The sequence below is a fragment of the Mesocricetus auratus genome, unplaced genomic scaffold, assembly GCF_017639785.1.
Source record: "Mesocricetus auratus isolate SY011 unplaced genomic scaffold, BCM_Maur_2.0 Super-Scaffold_100026, whole genome shotgun sequence".
NCBI classification, from domain to species: Eukaryota; Metazoa; Chordata; class Mammalia; order Rodentia; family Cricetidae; genus Mesocricetus; species Mesocricetus auratus.
This window is the reverse complement of record NW_024429207.1, coordinates 7,522,160-7,548,712: the sequence shown is the minus strand read 5'-3', so window position 1 is coordinate 7,548,712 and position 26,553 is coordinate 7,522,160. Positions and strand designations below refer to the sequence as shown.

Here is a 26,553-nt window from a genome sequence, read left to right as displayed (position 1 = left end):
GCCCAAGGCCCCTGTTCCATAGCAGCTTTGCCTGGCTTGCTTAGAACTTTCCTGGCTCTTCTGTTGAACGCTTAGCATGTAAAGCCAAGGCAGAACTTGGCTTTACAGGATTATTCATTTTTCTCGAAGGAGTGAAGTTCATCCTCTCAAAGAGCTCCCAATTTGCATGGGAAGCGAGGCTGTGCACAGCTGAAAAGTTTATAGGCATAACAAGAGATGAAATGAAAGCCAAGACTAAAACAGCTGCCCTGAGGCAATGTCTGCTTCCCAAATCATCAGAGGAAGATCTGTGAGGAGTGTAGGTGTTGGAGGAGGCAGGGTTGCTTCTGGCTGGAGCGATCCCGAATGACTATTCAGGAGAAGTGTAGAGCGTAGGTCTTGGAAGACAGATAAAGATTGACAAGGCCAAGGGGGAATGGAGGGCTTGGTGGGCTTGAGCTTTGGGAGGGGTATAGAGAAAAGGCGGGTGGCTCCCATGGACAAAGGTGAGGCCCTTGCTGATTCACACAATGGTTCTTGTTCTCTTGACATTGGCTGGAGCCAGAACATAGGAGAGAGCTTGGCAAGATAGAGGAGAGAATAATGAGGCACAAATCATGACCCACATTCACCTGAATAGACTCTTCAGCTAATTTTGGAGAAAAAGAGTTAAAGAAATGAGAGAGCTCCAGGTTGGAGGGAGGACTGTAATGTCACATTGCCCTCCAAGTCTTGGAGAGTGGAAGCCTGAGTCATTGTCATCTTTGATTTCAAGTGTCGGCTGAATGTAAATTGCAGACATAAGCATCATGAAGGTGCAGGGGGGAAAACTGGAAGCCACTTTATTAGTGATTCCACCGTAGCTGTGTTTGGGTGGGGAAAGGCAAGACTATCATAGAAGGAGTCTGGTAGGAGTGGAGAGCGGCATTGCGTGGGCTGGTGGGGGAGAGTTATTCCAACTGCGCAAGTGACTTTCAACGGGAAAGTGAGCTTAGGGTAAAGGCGTGCAGCTGAGTCAGAGCAGGGAGGCTGGTGCTGAAGAAAGATGCTGGATGGAGTGACTGAGAGATGGCACTAGGGCCTGAGGACAGGGAAAGGGGATGGCGAGTTCTGAATGTAAAGTAAGTCAGAAGGAATGGCTTGTTCGTAACAAACCTTTAGTGAAACAAAATCAATCAGTGCTCTAGAGCCAGTGTTGAGAGTTCAAATTATTTATGCACCCCAGATCCTCCAAGGAATGTATTGCTTACTGTAGTTGGCTTCAGAACTGTTTGCCTGGCACTTGTTGGCATTTGGAAAGTAAAATATTGGTCCTTGAATGTCTGATATGATGATGGTTTATGCTGTAGGCTTAGCTTGGAGAGGTTAGGGGTGGGTAAAGTATGACTCAAGGCAAAGTCACTATGAGGCATCTGGGCCTCCAGTTATTTGAGTGTGTGGCATACCATGTCCATAAAAACTTTCATGAGCTGAGAGTCAGCAGAGAGACAGTCAGGCCTGGTCCATTTTGCTACCCATTGAGAGAGCAGGATGGGTGAAAGAGCGGGCCGCAGGAGAGCTGAATACAGCCACCTCCTCCCTAAGAAGGGGAGCCTAGGGCGTCGGACGTTGTGGTGCAGATAAGAGAGTCAGTCGCAGAAATAACCAATACTATGCTTCTCTTCTGCCACAGGGCACCATGCCGGTGGAAAGAATGCGAATGCGCCCGTGGCTGGAGGAACAGATAAATTCAAACACGATACCAGGGCTAAAGTGGCTGAACAAGGTAGGTATGGTGTGTGTGTGTGTGTGTGTGTGTGTGTGTGTGTGTGTGTGAGTGAGTGTGTGTGAGTGAGTGTATGTGAGTATGTGCAATGTGGAGGACAGAGAGGGAGGGAAGGGAAGGGGAAGGAAAGGAAGGGGGAGAGAAGGGGGTTTTCCTGTTGAAAGTAGTCCCATTGGACCACCAAATGAAGTTGTGTTCAGAATCTTATGTTCATTCATACAGGAAACACCCAGCTAACAATGACAACGAAACATGAATTTTTCATGTCATAAAGGTTTTGGTCACATTTCTGAAATAAAGTGGAGTACAGAGAAAGGGCGAATTTAGGTGACAAGGAATGATGGGATCCGGGTAATGGACACGCGAGTCTGAAGGAGGATATAACACTAATTGCATTTTTAGTTTTAACTGTCATTGGTTTATCTTTTTTTTTGTGGTGGACAAGTACACAAAAATACAGTGGAAGTGTAAAATTCAAAGTGGAGTCCCACAGCCTCAGCATGGCTGCTCCTACTGTTCAGGAGTCACTGAGATGTGTAGACTTTGGGTCTGCCTTATCTCCTACATGATGCTTTTCTCTTGGAAGTTCTTTATGGTAAAGTTTTCATCATTTTTAAGATTTTTTGCCATCTTCTCAGACTGTCACCTCAGCCTGAGTACCAGTTGTAGCCTTTGGTTTTCAATGACGCTGTGAAGCTCCTCTATGGTTTCTCCACTTCCTTCACTGTTCCATCCCTTCCTCAGATCCCGTCTTTCTGCTCCAACTGCTCTAGCACTAAAGGGCACAGGGGCTCCAAGGTGGTGTTTGTTTTTGTCTGAGTGGAGGATCTTAACCTTTAAAAACTTCTTTATTCGGGAACTTTTGTGTTTTTTTTCTCTTAAAAAAAAAGTACTGTTGTGCTGGGTGTGGCGTTGCTTACCTTTAATTCCAGAACTTGGGAGATAGAGGCAAGTAGGTGAGGATCTCTGTGAGTCTGAAGCTAGTTTGGTTGACAGAGTGAGTTCTAGGCCAGCTTGGATACACAGCAAGACCCAGTCTTGGAAAACAAACACAAAGGTACTGTCTTATATGGAAACCCTGTTTGTATGACCACTTATGCTAAAAAAGTAGTTGGTAATTGTTCACACACACACACACACACACACACACACACTTTGTTAACCACAACACTCTCAATTTAACTGATCCTAAGAGAGCTAATGTGGGCAATTTTGTTTTTAATCTAAAAATGCACACCTACAGTCTAGAGCAGTGGTTCTAAGCCTTCCTAATGCTGCGACTCTTTAATACAGTTCCTCATATTGTGGTGACCCCCAAATCATAAAAATTATTTTCATTGCTGCTTTATAACTAAAAATTTTCCTCTGTTTTGAATCATAATATAAATATCTGATATTCAGGATATCTGAGGTGTGACTCCTGTGAAAGGGTCATTCATCCCCAAGAGGGTCATGAACCCATGGGGATCACGTTCCCGCAGGTTGAGAAACACTGGTTCTGAGCAACAGCTAAGTAGGATAGTTATGCCTTCTCTAAGGAGGCCTAAAGGAGGATTCTTTTCCTCCTTCCACCAAGAATTCTGAGCAAATGTCCTTTCTTCTTTTTCACTCTCCCCCCTTCATCTCTTAATAATAAAGACACAATGAATAATTTAATGGGTCAAGCTTTATTTTCACACCAGGTGTAAGAGCTTAAAGCCAGTGAGAGATTGTGGCTTGCTTTTAATGAGTGAAAAAGATATTGTGGAGAAATAAAAAAACCCTCAAAATTTCTGGTTTCATTTTATCTTTTCAGATCTCTCTCAAATCTTATTCTTTCTCTTACCCATTTATTTTGAATTCAATATGAGTGTAACTGAATGCCTGTTTGAGTCTTTAATGTGAAATAATGTGAACCACAGAGAAAACAGAAATAAATAAAGCACATACTTACTTCACACGTTCTGTCATGTACTGGAACGTTTTGTGGCAAGCAATGTGTTTTTTTTTCCAGGCTTGCAATATCTATAGTTAGTTGTGGTTTAGGTATATAATCGGTCTCTTCTAAATATACGAACAAGAACTCAGGTCACCCTTGATTGCTCAGTGAGCAGCAGTACAAGTATGGGTAAGAGGAGAGAAGGTGGTATTTCAGCAACAGTATGGGGAGATGCAGGGTAACAAATAATAGTAATGGCAGCTGACATTTGCTAAGTATTTCATGCTACTTCCTCTTCTAAGCAAATCATTACATTCAACAACTTACTCTGGGAAAAGACTGTTATTTTTTATTTTATTTTTTGTTATGTTTCAGACCAGGAAACTGAGAGAGGTAAGGGAGACTTGTTTGGACTCATGGTCTGAGATTGAAGTATGTGTTTTGCAATTTTCAAGAAAAGCAAGTGATCTATTTCTGCTATTTCTTTTTCTACCACCTGAGTTTTCTGTTCTCACTTTTGTTTGTCCTGAACTACATCTGTATGTGGAGAGCACAGGGTGTCATTGTACCTATTGTGTCAACAGGGCACTGGCAATCTGTAGTTAGGTGTCCTCTGCGGGAGGTTGACCAGTAGTCTCTACCTCCAAAACCACATCTCAACCTCTAGAAATTGGGAGTGTGACTTTATTTGGAAAAGCGTTTTCAGGTGCAGTTAAGGACTTCAAGATGAGAACATCTGGATTGTCTGCCTGGGCTGCCCCAATTTCAAAAGCAGGTGCCTTTAAAAAGAGACGGAAGAACACACACACACACACACACACACACACACACACACATACACACACACACACAGAGCTTTGTGAAAACAGAGGGGGTGCAATGAAATCATGGCTAAGGGACTTCTGGATCTATCAGAAGCTGCAAGAGGGAGGAAAGACTCTTCTAGAAGTTTTGGAAAAGATGAAGGCCTGCCAACACCTTGATTTTGGATTTCTGACTTTCAGAACTGTGATATAATGCATTCTATTGTAAACCACCCAGGGTGTTGTCATTATTTTTGTAACAACCATAGAAAACAAGTGTACCCTCTAAGTACTTCCTCCTCTGTGGAAACACCTTTTCCACTGCCCACTACCTCCCGTGCTGGGTATTAAAAAAAAGTCTTGTGCTACTGGGCAAGTACTCTGCCAGTGAGATGCATCTCCAGCCTTGTCCATATTTTTCTGCTCTAGAGCTGGAGACAATAATTTCTCATTCTGTAACCAAACCCTTAGCATGCTCAGGAGCCCCTTCTCTGCTAGACGCCTTTTCTCTGTCTCTTTGCACCACAATTCTCTTCTCCAAAGAAGAGTAAGGATGGGGACCTCCTTGGCATCTTATGGACACTTTTGCTAGAACTGGACCCAAGGACGTCTGATTGAAAGGAGCATGTCACTGGCTCTAGTTGCCTCGGCTTCTCAGGACAACATTGATACAAGAATATCTTGGCTTCTCTGTGTCTGAGGGTCCCAGTTAGGCAGGAGACCTGTGAGGGCTAAGCTACAGCAAGTGTCTGCCTGTGCACATGGACAGTGCATGCCTGAGATGGGTTAGGATATTTTCTATTCATACCTAAACTCACACAGGCGTCTTTTTTATAGGTGTTCTCTAATTCAGGCTTGTTGCATTCATCTGTCACCAGGAGCCCACTGTTTTTCACTCACAAGCACTCCTAGAACCTTGTTAGTATTTTGAGTGGTTTGAGGTCTTTCTAAAACCTTGTCTCCTGTTGAAGACTGTTGGGATTCTAGGAAAAGAGATGCAGCGTCCCTAAGACTTTGTGATTTTATTATATCACAGATGGTGTCTTGGTGCACTTTGTGTTGCTGTAACAGAATGCATTAAATCACATGCCAACGAATTTATATGACTCATAGTACAGGTAGCTGGAAGAGTACAGGTCCTGGTGAGGGCTGCTTTACAACATGACTGACAACAGAAGAGGCAAATCTGTAAGCTAGGAGAAAAGACCTGGGCAGGGCCCAGCTTGCTGTTAAAAATATACAAACAAACAAACAAACAATGAATGGAAACCTAGCAGATTCTTTAAGGAGCTAGGATACTCCTAGCAGACCTGACCCACTTCCCAAAACAGCACTAAGCCATTTGTGAGCACAGAGCCTATGTATGATCTAATTATTCTCCACTAGACCCCCATCACTTAAAGGTTCCATCATCTCAACCAATCCTTGCTGCAGTCCAAGAAAGCCTTGCAAGAAACACTCAAATCACACCCAAACCATATCATTTGATACTCAGAATGCATTTTTACCTATGCCTGGAAGCCTTTGGTGCAGGGCATGGCTGTCCTGATGGTTACTCTGTGAACAGTGCTAGATCAAATGCTGAACAGTATGAGGCTGTCTATATTGAGGGGCTTGTGAACCTATGAATGAAGGTAATAGGTCCAAATTCACAGCTTTTAAAAAAATACTAAGATTAATTAGCTTGGTGATGTATATCTGCAGCCTTCATATTCAGCATTGTTGAGCATTTGAGTCTAAACTGACTACCTATGGAGACCCTGCCTCAAAACAAAACAAAACAAGCAAACAAATAAGAAAACAACAACAATAAGCCAACAAAAAGAAAAAAAGAAAGAAAAAGAGATATCAAAGTTAGCATTGGGGGTTTGGTTACTATCGTGTCTATCTCTAAAGAAAAGTCCAGCCAGTGTATGTAGGACATTCTTAGAAAGACACAAGTAGGTGATTAATTATGCTTTAATTTGTTTCCATTTCTCACTTCTAATAAAACTTAAGGAGACCCTATCATGTAGCAGGGTTCAGCCACTATGGAAGATTTCAAATGGACATCTAGGATGTTGCTGGCGGGGGATCTGTATCACTTCAGAATTCGGCCTTGGAAGAACCATGTACTTTTTATGATAGTATTTGCATATGATATAGTATAGCCTAGTCATATATCTAGAATGAATAGGATGCCAAATTCTCATAGGCCCACATCTAGATTTCTTGCTATTTGCTTCATCTTTTCTGTGTAGGTAGGAAGGGGTGGTATCTTAAGGCCATTGGATGATGGTGTACATCTGTAAGATTTAGGATATTTTCTAACCTATCTGCCATATCATTATAAGTTGGACAAAGTCAATAATAATTCTTTTAGTATCACTGTCCTACTTATATTCAGATGCCTTGTGTATTCCCAAGAGAACATTTTAAAATAGTTTATTTTTTTGAGATTATAAATATAATCACATCACTTCCTCCTTCTATACCCTCCCATGTACCCCTCTACTCTCTTAAATTCATGGCCTCTTTTTCTTCAATTGTTTTTTACATGTTTGTTCCTAATACATAAATACAACCCACTTAGTCTGTGTATTGCATGTATGTTCTCCGGATTGACCACATTGGTATTAGATAACCAGTTGGTGTGCTCTTCTCTGGGAAAAGTATTTCTCGCATTCTCAGCATTCCTTAGGTGCTTGTGGCTCTTTGTCGAGGGCTGAAGTCTCCTGAGTTTTCCCCCTTCCACATTAGCATGTCCATTGGTGTCATCCTTGTTCAGGCTGCCATGTTGGTGAGACTTCGTGGGTATAGCTTCCTGTATCTAGGAGACAGAGTCTCACGGCCAACTTCCTGATCCTCTGGCCCTTACAATCTTTTCTCCCCACTCTTCTGCAATGATCTCTGAGCCTTAGGTGCGAGAACTGTAGATGCAACAGTTAGGACTGGTTTTCACAACTCTGCCTTTTGATTGGTTGTTTTCCGTAATGGTCTCTGTCCATTGCAAAGAGAGTTATCTTGATGAGAAGTGAGAACTACAGTTATCTGTGGGCATAAGAACAGATATTTAGAATGTAGTTAGTGACTGTGCTGGTTTAGTGAAGTAGAGGTTGTGGATTCTTCTCGAAGATCCGTGATTTCACTATTCCTGGGTAGCTGACTGGGTTTTCAGTACCAGGCATGATTTCCTTCTTGATGAGTAGACCTTAAGTCCAAAGTCCAATTAGAGAGCCGTTGGTGACCACCAAGGTATGTGTGCCACTACAGAACCCTTAGGGTTAGCTTGTAATGCTGGTTGTCCTTGTGGTTCATAGAGGTCAAAGCTGGGTAGTGTTGTTGGCTGCCTCCCTCCTTTGGGATGGCACCTTCTGATCTTATGAAAGCTAGTCTTTAGGGAGGAAGCTTTCAGGTTAAATCCAGCCAGATGAAGGCTTCTGGGTCCTTGGTCTGAAATGCATAGTGTTCTAAACAATAGGGACTTAGCTTCTTCCATCTTGGTGCTGGGGTGGGGTGGAGTGGGCAACTAAAGGCAATAACAAGAGCCTAGAATGTTTTGGGAATCTCTTGGACAACCCTGACCAACAGCTCAGGGCTTCTTATCTCTGTTGTTGGAATTTTTTTTTGGTGGTCTATGGCTCTTGGAGGAAGGATTGCCAGCTCTTATGGGAAAATTTCATTTAAACTCTCTATCTATATCTATATCTATATCTATGAATATCAGTATGTGTATTAGATTTTTTAAGCAAATAGTTAATTTGTATGGTTCCTTGAGACTTTCTCAAACATCCTTATTGTTACTTTACCCTCCTCTCTCCTCCTGCTGTATCTCTCTCCTTCCCCTTCCTAATTAGAGCTCCCACGTTTTTCCCATTTCCCCCTTCATATCCCTTTTCACCCTGCTATTCTTCTGTTGCTATCCCACCCCCAACCCCTGCAATGGTCTCCTTCTGCTTTCCTGGTTTCTTTCCGGGTGCTCCATGTTATATATTTACACCTCAAGATTTGGAGCTGGAAACCTCAGTGAGAGAGAACATTTGATGTTTGTCTTTCTAGGTCTGGGCTATTTCACTCAGTACGATTTTCTAGTTCCATCCATTTACCTGCAAATGTCATGATTTCATTTTTTTTCTTTACAGCTTGATTTCCAGAGTGTATATATGTCACATTTTCAATATCTGTTCATTGGTGGAAAGACATTGAAGTTGTTTCCATTTCCTAAGTATTGTGCATAGAGCAACAGTGGACATGTTAAGCAAAATATTCATGGAGTGAGTAGGCTGTGCCCGGAGTCGTAAAACTGGTCATGTGGTAGGTCTACTTTTAGCTTCCCCACAATGATTTACAGAGTGGTTGGGCTAGTTTGCAGTCCTACCAACAGCGAATGAGGGTTCCTCTTTTTCCACATCCTTTCTCCAGCATTTTTGTCAATCATTTGTTGATCTTTGCCATTCTGACTTTGGTGAGAATAAATCTCAAAATTGTTTTGATGTGGGTTTCTCTAATTGCTAGGGACAATGAACATTTTTGGGGAGGATATTTCTTAGACTTTTTTTCTTCTCAAGAACTGTGTTCAGATTCATGCTCATTTTTTAAATGGGTCTTTGTTTGGTTTGTCTCTTTCATTATTGAGTTCTCTATATAGTCTGGATATTAATCCTCTATCATATGTGTAGCTGACAATGATTTCCACCCATTCTCTGGGCTTACTCTTCATCCTACTGATTATTTCTTTAGTTGTGTTGAAGACTTTTAGTTTCATGAAGTCCCACTTGTCAACTGTTAGCCTTAATTGTTGGCCCACTGCAGTCCTGTCCACGGAGTCATTTCCTATACCTATGCCACATAAGTACTGCTTATGTTTTCTTATAGGAGTTTCACCTCTAAGTCTTTGATCTCTTTGGAGTTAGTTGTTGTGAGAGGTGATAGATACAGGTCTAGTTTCTTTCCTTTGCATGTGGACAGTAGGTTTCCCCAGCTTCATTGTTGAAGCTGCTTTCTTGACTCTGTATCCTGCCACATTGCTGAATTTATCATTTTTAGGATCTCTAAGATATGGTGTCATGTCATTTGCAAATAGAGATGATTTGACTTCTTTCCTTATTGATATCCCTCTTGCCTTAGTGCTTAGTATTGCAAAGGAATGGGGATGGTGGACATACTTGTCTAGTTCCTGATTTCAGTGGGATTGATTTAAGCTTTTCTTCATTTGGGATGACAAGTTCTTCAGTTTCTCAATTATAGCTCTTTTATGTTCCTTCAACTTACTTTATCTAGGATTTTTATCATGAAGACATGCTGGATCTTGCATCTATTGAGATGATCATGTAATTTTTTGTCTTTAAGTCCATTTATGTGGTTCATTACTTTTATTGACTTGCATATGTCGAACCATCCTGCACCTCAGGTATAAAGCCTGCTTGAATACAGTGCATAATCTTTTTGATGTATGTCTATGTTTGGTTTGCAAGTTCAGTTTTATGACTCTCAGGTCTCATCTGACTTGTGAGCAGTAAGTGCCCTGTTTTTGCTTTCTTTCTTGTCATTGACTTGTTGGAGAATCCAGACTAGTTCCAGATTTGTCTGTGTGGTTACTTGTAATTTTTTTGAGATCATTGGTTTAGGAATGAAGGTGGCATCTACTGCTGGGGCCATCATTTCTCTCATCACTCTGTGTGATTTCCATTCTGGCTGTTGGTATTCACAATAGAGATCCATTTAGACCAAGGCACTGTGGCCTCTCCTCAGATCAAAGAGCCTTCTCTTTTCTTCCCTTTGAAACAGGCTTGTGTTTTTAAGGCTATCTCTGTACAGGGTAAAAAGTCCAAACAGAAAGAACAAATCAGTTAGAACATCTTATCATTGTTGGAGGAAAATGAAGCAGAGGGAGATGACAGAATTAGTTTCCATGGGATCAGGGTACATGCAGCTCTTCCTGCTCAAGAGAGCCTCAGGTGATTTTCTCAACTCAGCCAGTTCCTCCTCAGTTGGGTAGGTCTGTTCATATGCACACATGGGAGGACTCAGGAGCAGTCTTTCCATTCGAAGTCTGTACAAACACTGTGTATGCAGGACTATGAGGCACTCTGGACCACTGGACTCTGAAGATGTGTCAGTGACTAAGCAGACATGTAGCTCCATGGAAGCACAAATATCTTTGACAAGAAGGCTCGTTTCAAATCTCAGTTTTAAAATGAATCTTGGATTTGGAGAGATGGTTCAGCAGTTAAGAGAGGATACTGCTCTTGGAGGGGACTCTACTTCAGTTCCCAGCACCTACATTGGGACTCTGAACCAGTTGTAACCCCAGCTCCTGGGGATCCTCTGATTCTGCACTCACATAAACACAGGCTGTCTGCCACAACACACACACACACACACACACACACACACACACACACACACACACACACAAATGCAAACTAAAATGCATGTTTAAAACAAAACTCATATTTTTCCATTAAAGTATTTTTAAAGCTCTGGGTTATATTTATTTAGCAGTGCTTTTTATACAGTATGAAAAGCTAAAGTTAAAAGTTAGATGAAGTTTTCAAAAACATTGCCACTTTAACTATTTTAGGGTGTACATTCAGAGATATTAGGCACCTTCACAGTATTCCATAGCTATCACCACCATCTCCTTCCAAACACTTTTCACTTCACCCAAATAAAACAGCATATTCATTAGCCAGTCACTGCCCATCTCTTCCTTGCTTAGGAAGAGATGGCTTTGCTCTTTCTGGTTTTTCCGTATAAATGGGGCCATTTGATGTTTGTTCCTTTGTGCTGGGGTTCTTTATGTCAAAACAGTCTTGCAAAGTTCACCCATGTGGCTGTGTGTGTCAGTCCGCCGTTGCTGATCTGTATAAATGGAATGGTTCCAACTGAACGCACAAAGCAGACATTCCACTGTATACCACACTCAGTTTATGGATTCACCAGCAGGTTGGCATTTGAACTGTTTCCATCTTTGGTCTTGGTAAGTGTGTTCACAACCACATGCCAGTTTTTGTTGAACATTTGTAATTCTGTGAGGACACATCCAGACACGAAGTGAAACCGTGGTGTTGCCAGCTAGCAACTTGTGTGTCTAACTTTCTGAGGAATGGCCAGAGTATTTCCCACAGTGGCTCTGCTACTCCACATGGGAGTTCCAGTGTCTCCCAAACCTCACAAATGCTTTTTGTCTTCTAGTTTTCTCCTGTTCCCTCTCTAGCCATTCTGGTAGGGTGAGATGCTTATTTTAGTTTGTACTTCTTTAGTGATTCAGGACTGTTTGGGTTCTTTACCCGTGTCAGGATGATCTGTACTGACAATTGCTAGGTTTAGTCATCATTTTACGATTTTATGATTTTTGTTTGATTCCCGTGAGACCATGTTTGTATGTATATGTAAAAATGTATGTGTGTGCACATGCAAGCAATGCTTGAATCTGTGTCTTATGAAAAGAATTCAGATTGTGTTACATCAGAATTCTTTTCATCTGGACAAAAAGTCCAACACATTCTTCAGAGTCTGTATTTTTCTTTTGTTTGTTTGTTTTGAGACAGCCCTGGTTGTCCTGGAATTCACTCTGTAGACCAGGCTGGCCTTGAATTCACAGAGATCCTCTTGCCTCTGCCTCCCAAGTGCTGGGGTTAAAGTCATGTGCCACCACCGCCCAGTTAAAGTCTGTATTTTTAAGCAGGAAACTTTAAATTATAGGAGTGAATTCCAGGGAAAAAAACTACCTGGAATCTTTTTTAAAGAGTATTTTATATTTATTCTTTGACAGTTTCATACATGTAAACAATATACTTTGATCATCTCTCTCCCCAATTTCCCTTCTGACTCCTCCTGGACCAAATATATCCCCTCTCCAACCTTCGTGTTCCCTGTCTTTTTGTTTTAAGCCATCCACTGAGTTCCTTTAGTAATTCCAACATGTGCATGGCTGTGGGGCCTGCAGCCAGAGCATAAGCGATGCATTAGCAGTCACACCCCCAAAGGACAATGGCCCTCCCTCCTGGATCATCCATCAATTGACAACATCGCTCCTCAGACAGGGTGGGACTTTGAGAGCCCATCCCCCTTCTGTTCTAAACTTTGACTGCCTTGGTTTTGTGCTGGTAGCTATAGCTGCTGTTAGTGGTCATGTCCTGTCACAGTTCTCCTCCCCATTCTCCCACTATTCAGGTCTTTTCACCCCTTCTTCTGTGATGAACCCTGGGTCTTGAGGAGATTGATGTAGGTGTTGCATTTAGGGCTGAACACTCAATAGTCACTTATTCTCAGCACTTTGACTAGTTACAAGTCTGCATGGAATGCTACTCACTGCAAAAAGAAACTTCTCTAGCTAATGTTGAGAACAACGCTATTTTATGGGTATAAATAAAAATATTCAGAAAGAAGTTCAACAACATGGCAACTTAGCAAAAAAGTTGTACTAGGTTCCCAACTAGAGCCTATGACTTTCACAGTCCTGAGTTTTGAATAGGTTTACAGTACCAGGCACAAATTCCCACCTGAGGAGCCGGCCGGCCTTCAGTGCAATCAGAAAGTAGTTGGTTACTAACATCCACGCCAGTATTGCACCAGCGGACACATCTTGCCTGGCTGCATTGCAGCATGTATTACAGCATGCAGAGTCCAGTGCTGGACCACTGGTGGTTTAATGCTGCCCATGTGCTTTCTCCCCAGCGTCCTGATAGCACCCTCTAATACTTTGAAATTTCGCCAGCAGGGAAAACTTTTCCATGAAATCAGTTCCCTTTTATTTGTGTTCATTTTCACAAGAGCATCATTAAGCAGTCCCGTTCTCTGTGATTTTCACACACATTAAAAAAAATGAAAACTCCACTGAACCTTCTGGTCCCCCTACTCGTTGGCCCACAGGTGGGCGACACCCAGTGACCAATGAGGAGTTTATGAAAATGCCTGTGGCTTTCAGTTCTTCTTTATTAACGGACTGTTATAAATACAGTCGATCCCCTCCTCCCCATAACAGTTTTGGAAACTCTCCAGCATTTTAGAATATTGTCAGTTCAGTCTCTGTGTGTGGTTCTGAATAGGGGTTTCTTTGAGACTGTTGGATCCTTTTCTAGATTTTGCTGTGTGAGATCCACTGGTGGAAATCCCTTACTGACCTTCCTCTCCCCCCACCCATTGTGTGGTGCAGGGAGGTATCCCTGGTACTTAGCAATGATCAGAACTGCCAAAAATCTTTAAACAGGCAAACAAACAAGCAAAACGCACCTACCAACCTTGTCCCTTAACCCCAATAAATTCCATCCAAGACAGCAGGGCACAGAATCTGAATCTAGAGGGTGAGAGACAATCTGTGGATTCATAAGGGATCACATGACTGTGGCTCTGGATTTACATAAGTTGAACCAAAAGTTCCTTGGCAGAATAACTGAATGCCTTTCTTTGGTTCCCTCACTTGTAAGATGGAAATTATAACCATCAGCTTGGCTCCTTCTGGGATTGCAAGAAACAAAAGTGGGCCTCACAGGGTCACACATCGTCAGATGTGCCGTGCACAGGCACAGTTGGAGGGTGGGCCTACCCACCTTTCCTTTCACCCACGAGGTCTCACTATGAGCAGGACCTTTTTCTAGAGCATCAGTTCTGAGTGTGTGTTTGCTGGGTTTGGTTTAAGCAGTTTTGAGTTGTGCTCAGGTGGAAAGAAAGATAGGAGTCCAGTATGATGCTTGTATTGAACGTTTTGCTGGAGAATCAATTTGACCTCACAGACTGGATATCTTTGCATTTCCTGCCCTTATGCCCATGACGGTGGACTTAGAGTGATTAGACCAGCACACACACAAATAACCTCTATGTTTGGTAAATACCCATGCAAAACTGAAGACACTTGTTCTCTGTGGCAGTGGTCTCCAATACACTAGACATTTCTTTAGCAGCAGGTCAAGAAGAAAGAATGAAATGCATCTAGAAGTTTCAGCCAGTGACTGTTTATCCCTGGCTGTATGAAAGGGGAGGGAAACAAAGCATGGAACATATCATGGTAGCTTAAATCTTACCATATACTCCTGTTCTGCCAGGCGGTGCGAGACTCTGAATTCCTTCCTGTGTAGATTGTCAGAATTAGGTACCCAGTGGGGCAGTGGAACCTTTTTTTTTTTTAATTTAAGTTTTCTTCAAATTGTGTGTGTGTGTGTGTGTGTGTGTGTGTGTGCATGTTGCATGTGTAATGTGTTTGCCATGTGCATGTCTGGTGTTGGATTTCCTCCTTAATGGCTCTCCACCTTATTTTTTGAGACAGTCCGTGTCTCCCACTGAACCTGGAACGCACTGATTGAGCAAATTAGTTGACCAGCATGCTCCAGGGGCCTTTTGGCCTCTACTTTCCCAGATCTAGGATTATAGGCTGTGCTGGATAGATTAATGTCAACTTGACACAAGCTAAATGTCATCTGAGAGGAGGGGACATCAATTAAGAAAATGTGTCCATAAGATCTGGCTGTAGGCAAGCCTCTAGGACATTTTCTTAATTAGTGATTGATGGGGGAGGACCCAGCCCAATGTAGGTGGTGCCATTCCTGGGCTGGTGGTCCTGAGTTCTAAAACAACAAAACATGCTAAGCAAGCCATGGGGAGCAAGGCAGTAAGCAGCACTCTTCTATGGCCTCTGTATGAGCTCCTGCCTTCAGGTGCCTGCCCTGTTTGAGTTTCTGTTCTGGATAAAAAATGATGTGAAAGCATGAGCCAAATAAACCCTTTCCTCCCAAATTACTTCAGTCATGGTATTTCATCTCAACAATGATAACCTTAACCAAGACACAGGCACACACCACACCTGGCTTTTTATGTGGGTGCTTGAACTTGGGTCTTCAGGTTTGCATTGCAAGCCCTTTACCCAGTGAGCCAGTGAGCCACTTCCCAGCCCACAGGCTCATTTTACAACCAGCCTCATTGCAGACCCTCAGTTTTGCTTAGCTGTGAAATTTATCCCGAAGACTTCGGCAGTCCATGATATCCTCAGTGAAACCCCATGACTCCGGTTTTTACTTAACTTGCCCCTCCCCCATTTCAGGAGAAGAAGATTTTCCAGATCCCCTGGATGCACGCAGCCAGACACGGGTGGGATGTGGAGAAGGACGCGCCACTCTTCAGGAACTGGGCGATCCACACAGGTAGTAACCCTTGCCTTGCATATCTACACGGTGGCTGCTGGTGAGTTTTGCTGTCATTACACAAAAAATACCGCCTTAGGGCCTCATGAAGACAGCCCTGAAATCCCGAGACTTGTCCCCAGGTACATCTAGGGGATGTATGAGGAGTATAGGCAGCGTCGCTCAGAAGTGATGTCCCTCCCATTCTAGAGGTTCCCAGTCTTTAAAATTCCCATAGATGTGGTATTCTCATAAGTTCTTAGGGGTCAGTTACCAGGGGAACTTCAGCGCTACTAACTTTTAGTACTGTGTTTATTACAAAAGTTTTGCAGGCAGCTATTTTTAGAAGTGGACTTTTTACTTAATATTTGAAGCTAGTTCATTCTGCTTGTTGGCTTTTTATTCTGACGAATCGTTTGATTCTCCAGTCTACCGTTTTGTTTTCACTTCAAACTGTGTGGTAGAAATGGCGGACCAGTGTGGTTCCTGTTGTCTAGATTTTTGAAATAAAATGCCTGTACCTTAGAAATGTCCCAGCTTCCAGAAAAGCAGGATTGTTAATAATCTAGAACAAAGAGGCTTTTTGTTATCTGTCTATCTGTCTTTCTGTCTGTCTGTCAGTACTGTTTTTAGGCCTTTCTCCCTGTGTTAATGTCCCCCACCTTCTTCTTTATCTTTGGCTATTTTGCTAGGAAAGCATCAACCAGGAGTAGATAAACCTGATCCAAAAACATGGAAAGCAAATTTTCGATGTGCCATGAATTCCTTGCCTGATATCGAAGAGGTGAAAGACAGAAGTATAAAGAAAGGAAACAATGCCTTCAGAGTGTACCGGATGTTGCCCTTATCTGAACGACCTTCTAAGAAAGGTAAAGCTGTTTACTGACTAAATATCCCTCACTATAGACCACGGTACCCTTTAGTTTCTTCATTTCTGCTTCTGTCGTCATGTTGAAGGGTAGGATACTTGTTCACCCTAGAGGTAACAATTCTGTCTTTACTTGCCTTGGAAAAATGACTTTCACGACACCAAAGGCAAAAAGATACATTTGTAATCTGGTTCTTGTATTGCTGAGGTGCAGTGGGTTTCAGAAAGAATTTAATGTAGGAAAGCCCATCTTTCTCTGTCCTTCATGAATTGATCCGGACCTACCTTTTTGTTGCCACAGGAAAGAAACCAAAGACAGAAAAAGAAGAACGAGTTAAGCACATCAAGGTAATCTTTGGTTGTTTAGAGAGCCCATGTTGTGGTCATATAGTAATGATTCATATTCTGTCTCATCAAAGCAAGTAACAGGACCTTTGTGCAGGCTTTGCCCTTTCTCCTTTTGCTGGTGTGTTTTATGTGCTATTTATATTTCTCCTCTGCATGCACCCACTTGCAGACTCAAGTACTCGTATGCTTAGCTTACTCCAGCGTCCCAGAGAAAAGTGCAAATGACGTAACAGATTGACAGAGCTTGACTGTCACCTCTCCTTAGCCTGTCGATAACTCAGCTCCAACCAAGCTCCAGCGATGCACTTATGTCTAATACTGTGAAATATGCTTTCAGGCTATGAATTATGCTTGAAAGCTATAGTAATTATCATGTACATCCATCAAGAAGTATAGACTATCTTTCTGTCTGTTCTAATGTAAGCTACGAACTTGGGAGCACAGTTCAGACACTCCATTAGTGTGAGTCTCAGTGGTTCTTTTCTGAATCAGTCTCAGGAATTCTCTCTGGGGATGGGTCTATGTGCTTGATGTTTTGAGTCGACTAGGTAGTCTATCGGCCCCTACATTTCAATTCTCTTGTTGCGCAGAAGATGTAGACCTCGTTAAATAGTGAGAGAGGTGTAGAATCCCATGCCTGACTGGGGAAGCCCATCAGTTGCTAAGCAGAGGGCAGATAGCAAGTACAGTTAGAGACCCAGAGAGCACCCAGGAGGTGGCGGAGGTCACTGGCTTCTGTGTGCAGAGGAAGGGACTGACTGACCTATAAGAGTTGAGTAGCTTGTGTGCTAGGTCCCATGACTCCTTAGAACCAAGCTTGAAGTAGATGTGGAACATCCTGATTTATAATAAAAAATGAGAAAAACATGCAGAGTGACTTAATTTAGGTATTTCATTAAGTTGGGAAGGGACAGCATCCTGTGCTATCTTTGGAGCCTGGTCCCCAGGATTCCTCTCTTCCCCTCATGGAAAATCATGTAGTGGTGTTTGCATAGAACCTATCCATATCTGCCATTTACTTTAAATTACCCCTTAGTTACTTTTAGTATCTAGTATTGTGTAAAAGTTGTTGTGTTGTATCTTTAAGGGAATAATCACAAGAAAAGAAGTTTATATGTGTTTAGCATAGATCAGTGGTTGGTTGAGTAAGTTGTGGTATACATATAACTAACTGCTGTTATATTTATTTGTTTATTCTTAATGTGTGTCTGTGTACCATGTATGTGCCTGTACCTACAGAGGCCAGAGGGCCTCAGATCCCTTGGAGCTGGAGTTATGGACAGTTGTGAGCCTCCATCTGTGCACTAAAAATTAAACTCGGATCCTCTAGACGAGCCGCAAGTGCTTGGAATGGGGAAGCCATTTCTCTGGTCCCTGTAGTTAGTTTGAGGAAAAAGTTAGCTAGCTGTTCAAGGTTTAGAGGTGTTTATCTCTGCAATGGAAAGTAAGTACTTTAGGCGGACTGGTTAGCAGTGATACGTTGTTTCACTTTTCATATATATATATATTTAAGTGTCTGATTTATTTTAAAAAATAACACGGGATTAGGGACTGGGGAGGTGGCTCAGTGGTTAAGAGTGATTCTAGGGGACACGAGTTTGGTTCCTAGCGCCATGTCAGGTGGTTCACAACACACCTTTAACTTCAGCTCTGAGAGATCCGAAGCCCGCTTCTTTCTTCTACAGACATGCACATCAGTAACACACACACACACACACACACACACACACACACACTCAAATAAAAATAATAATTAAAAAGTGCAGGATTAATAATGAATTTTGTTGTAGTTTTGTTGTGGGAAATTTTTATACACATAGGAAGTAGCAAGGTTCACACTAGAGCACACCCTAATTTTAGTATTAGCCAACCCCTGACCATATTTATCTCATTAGTGCTTCCATCTTTTTCCCGACTTTCAATATGACGCCATAGATATTTGACTCACTCTGACGCATAGAAACAATTTCTGACAGTTGTCAAAATATTTTGAAGCAAATTTCAACTATGTTATATCTCCCCTAGATGTTTTATTATGTGTCTTTAAAAGTAAATACTCTAAAAATATTATGGTATCTTTATTTTAACTGATGAATTTGGCAGATTCCCTGGTATCATTAAATCTCTAGGCAATGCTCAGGGTCCAAGTTATCTTGGAAATGTTATTACAGCTTCTGTATAATTTTTTAACCTTAATTAAGACCCATATTATGGGCTGGGTATGGCAGGGAAAACATATCTACAATCCTTGAATTCAAGAGGCTAGAATCAGGAGAGCTTAAGGATGAGGTTTGGACCAAAGAATACAGAAACTTTGTTTCAGAAAAGAAAAAGAAATTGATAGAAAGCCATGTAAAATATACATATTTATATTTCTTTGAGACATGGTCTCATTGTATAGCCTAGTCAGGTGTCAGATTTCCAATAATTCTCTTTCCTGAATCTCTAGTGCTGGGATTTTGGATGGAAACCATCACAACCAGCTTGAGTGGTTTTGTTTTTAACTATGGGTTTTTCCTACATCTCTTTTTATTAAAAAAGATTATTTTCTCTCTATGATTATAAAAAAACTAGTTACTAGCCATATTGTTTTCCATTATGCTATTTCTTTAAACCTACATTTTGAGCATCTTGTTCAGTAAGAGACGTATAATTTTTTTCTCCCCACAAACACATAGTTTGAAGAATTCGCTGCAATCTTCAGTCATGTGATTGTATCATGTTTACTATTTTCACAGCATTCAGTGACTAGCACAAAGAACAAATAATTCATGTTTGATAAGTGAGTGGATACAAACATTTATTGAGTAAATGCATATATAAAATATGTGTGATGGGAGTCAAGGGCTTTATATTAGGGTACAGATTTAATTCCATAATTGTAGCTAGAAAGATGACAGCAGAATGATGTCTACTTTTCAAGATATTTTGCCCACATATGACCACTATATTCCATTTGATAGCAAATACCAAAAAATAATGGTAGATGATTACATTATGTGTCTTTAAGACAGAAGAGCTGCTTCCTGGGAAACTGGGACCCACAGTCAAGGTTAAGACATAATAGTATATTTCAGAACTGTGGTAGTGTGAGGAAATGTGAACCCTACAGTGGATGGCATGTGGGGCACCTTCAGTTACGTCAGCCTTGTGGGGCTTGTCTTTTGTGGGGCCACTAAAATGAGGATGCTGTGGAAGGCACAGTCCTGAGCGGGGCTTAGCCATGTTGACCCAGGAACTGAGAGGCCTTAGTGCAACCATGTGAGTGAAGCCCTTGCTTAGCAGCAAATGTTATGAAATCCTTGTGTAACAAAGATATGATTAACACTGTGTTCCTCAAGGGACATTGTTCCTTCAGCAGAGAGCTGATGAGTCATCATACATACATACTGCAGCCTAACTATTGGATGTGGTCTTCTTTCGCATGAGCCTTGCAATGTTACATAGTGGGACAGGAATCGGGCTTCCCCAATTCTGGGGTTCATAGCTGCTAAAGACGTTGGTTGACTTAGGGTACCTGCAGAATATTTCCAAAGTTAATTCCATGGTTGCTCTGGGATCGTGTAGTCACAAGATTTTCTTTAATAAACTATTCAGAGTTTACTCTTTTTATCATTGCAAGTCAAAACTATACAAACTGAGCCAGTCTTAGTGGCACTTGCCTGTAATCCCAGAGCCTGGGAGGTGGAGATAAAAGAACCAGGAGTTTTAAGGTAAGCCTCAGCCACGTAGCAAGCTTGAGGCCAGCCTGTGCTACATGAGGCCCTGTCTCAAAAAATAAGACAAACCCTGACCAAACAATAAGGAAACTAACAAAATACCTAAGCTGAATTAATTCTTCAGTTGTATGCAAATGCCTGTGGTTAGACTAACTAGATGCCTACTGAGAAAATTGTTCCTATGTTCCTAGAGCTGCAATTGCTTACAGTTGTTGGGGCAAACACTTCCCAGTCTTCAGTTCAAACTGAAGTTTTAATTAGCAAACAATATTGAGTGCATGCTAGCCAGGTACTTGGAAGCTTTTCCCTGGGCACAGACATGTTCATTGTGGCCCCCCACAAAACAGTTTCTCCAACATCCGTGGCTTTATAGTGGAAGTGGTGATAGGCAGACAAGTTGTCAGGGTTAAAATGGAGTCACACTGGGTGTGGTGTTTTCCTGTCATCCCACACTTACAGAGCTGAAGCGGCAGGATGTGAAGTTTAAGGCAAGTCTGGGCTTCATGATAAACCCTTCCTCAAACCAAGGTGAAGTTGCTTGTGTCGGTTCTTCCCAAGGTCAGGGGTTAGGAAAAGTGCTTAGGGACACATACCTGACACCAACTAAATATATCCTAACTTCATTCCTGTCCACATTGGGAAGAAGAACAGAGCAAGCCAGGGAAGCCCTCAAGTCCATCGTCGGGGCTCTGAAAGGCAATGAAAGCTTAAATAGAGGGCAGAGAACACAAGCACAGTCCTGGTCAAGGTGTGGTCCTGCCCGCCATTGACCCGCCTTTTTCTAGGCTTCCGTCCCATTTTGTAATGTTGTCTAATTGAGACAGACGCATTTCTAAAGTTTCTTCATTTCCACCACCCTTGATCTGAGAGTACCCCTATGTTGTTAATAGCCACATGTCACTGAAATAAACCTGTCTAACTAAGGAAACTGGGGTAAGAGAAACATCAGCGAGCAGTCCTAGACTGAACATCGTCAGCAAATGTATGTGTTTCAGAAAATACCGTGGAACAGATTTCTCTGTGGGAATATAGGCAAGACCAAGAACAATAAGGCTTAAAGTGGGTAGAGCAGAAGGTGTTGGCCATTTTTAGTTTCTGAGTGATCTTACCTTATTTAGTTCTTCCTGCGATGGTCTGACTTTTCTCCCTTTTCCATATGAAGGAAGTGTAGGCACAGGGGCTGAGTCATTTTCCCAAGGTGGCGTAGCTTCATTGAGTCAGGCTTTTTGGAAACCATAGAACCTCGAGGAGGGAAATGCGGCCCAGATCAGATGGTTCACATTTTTTTTTTTTGGTTTTTACGAGACAGGGTCTCTCTGTATTGTTTTGGAGGCTGTCGGTCCAGCCCGGCCTAGAACTCACAGAGATCCTCCTGCCTCTGCCTCCTGGGTGCTGGGATGAAAGGCGTGCGCCACCACCACCCGGCTGGTTCACATTTTCTAGTTCTAGGAGCTTCGTGAATGAAGGTCTAGAGGTTAGAGTTATTTGGTTTTCTCTAAATGAATATGGAAACTGGCATAATTTGAGGGAGTTTTGCGTGGAGAACAATGGAAAATAAAGACATACAGGTAAGATGGATATGAATGAGTGTTTACTGCCTTGGGGGGCAGGGGCGTTGTTTGCAGAGGAAAACACAAGTATTTCCAGGTCAAAGCATCAGTGTCACCATGGAAACAGAATAGCAAGGGGCCTAAGGTCACTTTGTGAAAGCCATTGGTCTCTGTTAGCTCTGAGGGCAGACCTGTGGATAGAAGTTATGAAGAACAGATATGGTTCCGCAGAACTCTCTCACAGGACTGTTTCCTGACTGGCTTCCCACTGTGAATTCCCAGTCGGACAGGACAGTGACCGCCTGTGGGAGCTGTTCCTGCAGCAACCCCTTCCTTGCCTGGGAAAGCTCTTTAGGGTGGAAACTGTGGTTGCAAGAGAACCTGTATCAGTGTTCTACTTGAAAACCCAGTGGAGCTGCTCTGGATAAGGCAGACTGGGAGAATGAAACGACTAGGAACATCTCCGGTCCTCCCCTTCCCCTGCTGGTGGACGCAGAAACAATAGCTGTCACCTTAAGGGAAAGAAACGATGGTTTCTAAATTTGAGCAAACGTGGCTCTGGTACATAGATTTAGGTCACTCCAAATTCCATGTTCCAATGTGGTAGCAGATCCGTGAAGTTTTATAGTTTTACAGAATCAAGAAAAGCACAAGTCAGGAAAGTTTAAAATACGTGGATGGGTACACCAGAGAGGTGCTTACAGAGAGATGAGGCAGCTTTTCCATAGGCCTCGTATCTAATGGCACTCTTAGTTTTGGAATTAGTGGAGGGTAGTAGACTAATACCTTAACGTATTGTTAAAAGTTCTTATTGCTTAGTCCCAGGAAGTTAGCTTTGACACAGAGGGGACAAGGATGGTTGTCATGGAGGCCAAAGCTAGCCCATGGTATGCTAATGGGTCCTGGGTCTACAACATTCCAGTCTTCTACCACTGCAGTTAGTTCTCTCCAGTGGACCAGGCTCCGGGCACAGCTTCCCACCAGAATGCTTGCTCACACTTCTGTGGATAACTTCAGGAAGTAAAGTTGCCACACTCGGGGAAAGTTTCAGAGCCTAGTGGGGTTTGTATTTAATGGCAGTTCTTGGTAGGAGGAAGAGAGTGACAGGCTCCAGCAAGTACCGGCAGAGATGGTGACCTGTGTGATGGAGAGAAGGGGACATTTCCCCTGAGTGTGGCCAGTAAAGGCAGGAGCAGATTGGAGAGGGGCGTTCAGGGAGGGGACACCAGGCCTGGAGCTTGTTTGCCAGTGAAATGAGAGCGCGCCTTGACAAGCAAATGGCATTCTGTCTGAGGGTCAAAGGTGTGACCATTCATTCCAGAACACCTCTGGAAGCCCAGAGAGCGGGCCTTCTCTAAGACAGAGAGTCTCTGAGATGGACAGGAAGTGAATGAGCCAAGGAGAAAGGTCTAAGGGGAAGCTGCCTCGAGACACGGGGAAGAGTCATGTAATGATGGCCTTGCTCCAGGGAAGGAAAGAAAAGGTAGGCTGAAGGCTGTTCTCTGTGGCGCTGTGACTGCTGTGGTGGGGCCTGTGCCCTCTGCAAGGTCACTTCCCTGCCTTTGTTTATGAAGCTCAGCCTGGACCTTTTGTTAACAGAGCCCTGGAGATGCCCTTAGATTTGATGTCTTTAAGAAAGTTTTTTGGGACAGGAGGTGGGTCAGGGTGGGAGATGTTCTTATGGCTATTCCTTTGGGCCCCAGGAGGACAGATCTAAACAAAGCGCTTTAGGACAGGAGTAAGACAGAGGGGCTTGGAGCAGCCACCAGCAACTCTGCTACTGTGTCTCAGGCCACTCTAAGCCCATCTAGCCAGCCAAGCAGAAGAGCCACCAAAGCCCGATGTTTCACAGTTGTAAGGATGGCCCCCACTCACCCCTAAAACCCTCTATTGTGCCCATTTTCTTTTGATAAAAAGTCTTTTAAGCTTTTAAGATGTCTTTGAGCTTTAATATCTGGCAAGGTTGGTGTAACATGGAGGGAATCTGCCTGAGGCTTAGAAATCAAGGTAGTCACAGGTATCACTTTGTACAAGAGCCTCTGTTTTACTCAATGGGACACAGTGAGGTTTTGTTGAGACAAGGCAGGAGTGCACCATTGGAGATGATCAGGACAGACTGTCACTTACACTGTCTCTGTGCATGCTCACAGAGGATCATCACCTCTTTTCACAGTTTCGAATCCTTGGGTTTATAATGTAATTTAGGTGTTTAGCAAGTGTTTGCATTGTATTACTTATTACTTTTTATTATTTATGTGTCTATACACATGCATATGGCCACACATTGACAGTGTATATTGGAGGTCAGAGGAAGGGGAGTGGGTTCTCTCCTACCACCATGCGGTCTCAGGGATTGAACTCAGGTCATCTGGCTTGGCAGCAAATGCCTTCATCCGCTGAGCCATCTTGCTGACCCAGTTTAGCTTTTGATATCCCCATTTCTAATTATTTCTAAACTTTTTGTTTGTTTGTTTGTGTTTTGGTTTTTGGAGACAGTGTTTCTCTGTGGCTTTGGAGGCTGTCCTGGAACTAGCTCTTGTGGACCAGGATGTTTTCGAACTCACAGAGATCTGCCTGCCTCTGCCTCCCTAGTGTTGGGATTAAAGGCGTGTGCCACCACTGCCCGGCTATTTCAAAACTTTTGACTGAGTCTTGAAGAAGCTTCTCTCTTGGAATCATTTGTTCCACACCTCAGAGGAGACTCTTCAGGGAGATGTACAGCACATTATGCGGTACGTGTGACAGTCTTGTCCTCTCGAGTGGCAATAGCAATGAGAGTTTGCCCAGAGTGGTGGTAGGTGGAGTAAGGCAAATTCCAAATCATCTCTCTGTAGCCATTGGTTGACAGTTCTGCCTCGGGCAGCACGCCAGGTAGGTAGAGGGAGGCAGGGGTCCACCCCATCCGTCTCTATTCCCCCCTAGCCCATCTGGGCTTCCATTGGGATAGGAACAGAAGACTCCTGCATTTGAACTTGCTGCACAGGCAAAGGCTTAGCCCAGCTCCTGCCTCTCACCAGGCTAAATGGAGCATGATCTCGGAAATTAATTTAGTGAGTCATAATTTTCTCTTGCAAGAAGTGACAAAAGTATCACTAGCCGCCAGTTACACCGTAGATCACATGAAACACTTAGAGGTCTCTGCTGCAAAGTCAGAATAATTCAACTTTTTGAATAATGCAAACCTGACTGTTTTATTACTTTGATAAGAAATCTAGAAATAGGATGATTTTTTTAAAAGGGAAGTGAAAGAAGATCACAGTGAAGCAGCTCTTCCTGTCCTTTCTTTAGAGATCCGTACTTACTTCCCTGGGGAGGGACTGAGGAAATGAAGTTGCATAGTAGAATGTGGGACATGATTAGGGAGGAGAAAATGTAACAGGGGCCATGGAGAGATCCACGGAGAAAGGATGGTGCCACGGGGAGGTGGGTACCACAGCAGAGTCTCAGGATTCAGGCTGTGGAGAAGGGAGGCACAGCGCGACACTCAACCCCAGCACTCAGGAGGCAGAGGCGGGTGGATCTCTGAGTTCAAGGAGAGAGTTCCAGGACAGCCAGAGAAACCCTGTCTCAAACACACGCGCGCGCACGCACACACACACACACACACACACACACACACACACACACACACACACACACACCAGGCAATGGCCTCCCTCTCGCTTGGGTGCCAGAAGATGGAGCTAAGGAGAAGGGACTTGAGAAAGGGCCAGTGGATTTGGTAAGAAGTTTTATTGGTGACCTTTGTTGGTTGCAAGTGTGACTGGGTAATAAATGCGTCGTCCCTCCTCATGTCCTTCAAGCTTCACCTCACCCCTTGGCATGGTGCCCATTACTGTTCTCGGCCCACAGATGTCTGCAGTACCTTAACCAGGGATTACAGGGTCAAACTGATCCTGCAGACTAGGGAGAGTCAGACAGAGCCTGACTCCACAGACCTCTTCTCAGGAGGCTAGCCGGGACTGTGGGCCTTTTCAAGGGTGTGCTGGGAGGAGGGAGAGTTAGCACAGGCGGGTATTTGTTCAGATGTTTGGCTATAAAAGAAAAAAGCTGGTAAGCCCCCCCTCCATGAAATGGCAAGCCTGTTATTGGAACGTATTAACGAGGAGAAAATACAAGATGCTGAGGGAGAAAGGGCTGGCCCTGGGCCCTTCCAGATATATCTGACTTTTGGTAAGGCTGGTAAACCTTACTGTGAGTTTTTTGTTGTTGTTGTTTTCTTTTGTTTAGCTTTTCTCAAGCTGAGTTGGACATCAAGGCAATGCCTTTAAAGCCATAATAGTCATGGGAGTTTGCCAGAGGAGCATGGAGACTGCATGGAGTTTGATCTTGATTCCCCAGTGCCTCATATCCCTTAGAATGCCAAGTAGCCCCGGCCTCACCACTCCCACAGGCCCCCTCTGCTTGCAGCCCTGGCCCCCTCCTCCTCCTCCTCCAGTTTGGATCCCTCAGGAGTTGTCTTATGTGACTTTCTGGGTCTTATTGCTATCACTGAGACGAATGTAGC

At 43.2% G+C, this 26,553-nt stretch overlaps 1 protein-coding gene across 5 annotated transcripts in view; it reads left to right on the top strand.

Moving 5' to 3' along the window:
* Nucleotides 1-26,553, top strand: part of Irf2 (interferon regulatory factor 2) — a 99,888-nt gene that overhangs the window by 49,549 nt on the left and 23,786 nt on the right. For all 5 annotated transcript variants that reach the window (XM_005066675.4, XM_013110854.3, XM_013110853.2 and 2 more), the window contains 4 exons: nucleotides 1,652-1,744; nucleotides 15,483-15,582; nucleotides 16,254-16,430; nucleotides 16,731-16,777. In XM_005066675.4, coding sequence (XP_005066732.1) covers nucleotides 1,658-1,744; nucleotides 15,483-15,582; nucleotides 16,254-16,430; nucleotides 16,731-16,777 — 411 coding nt within the window. In that variant the 5' untranslated portion in view covers nucleotides 1,652-1,657. The remainder of the gene's footprint in view (nucleotides 1-1,651; nucleotides 1,745-15,482; nucleotides 15,583-16,253; nucleotides 16,431-16,730; nucleotides 16,778-26,553) is intronic.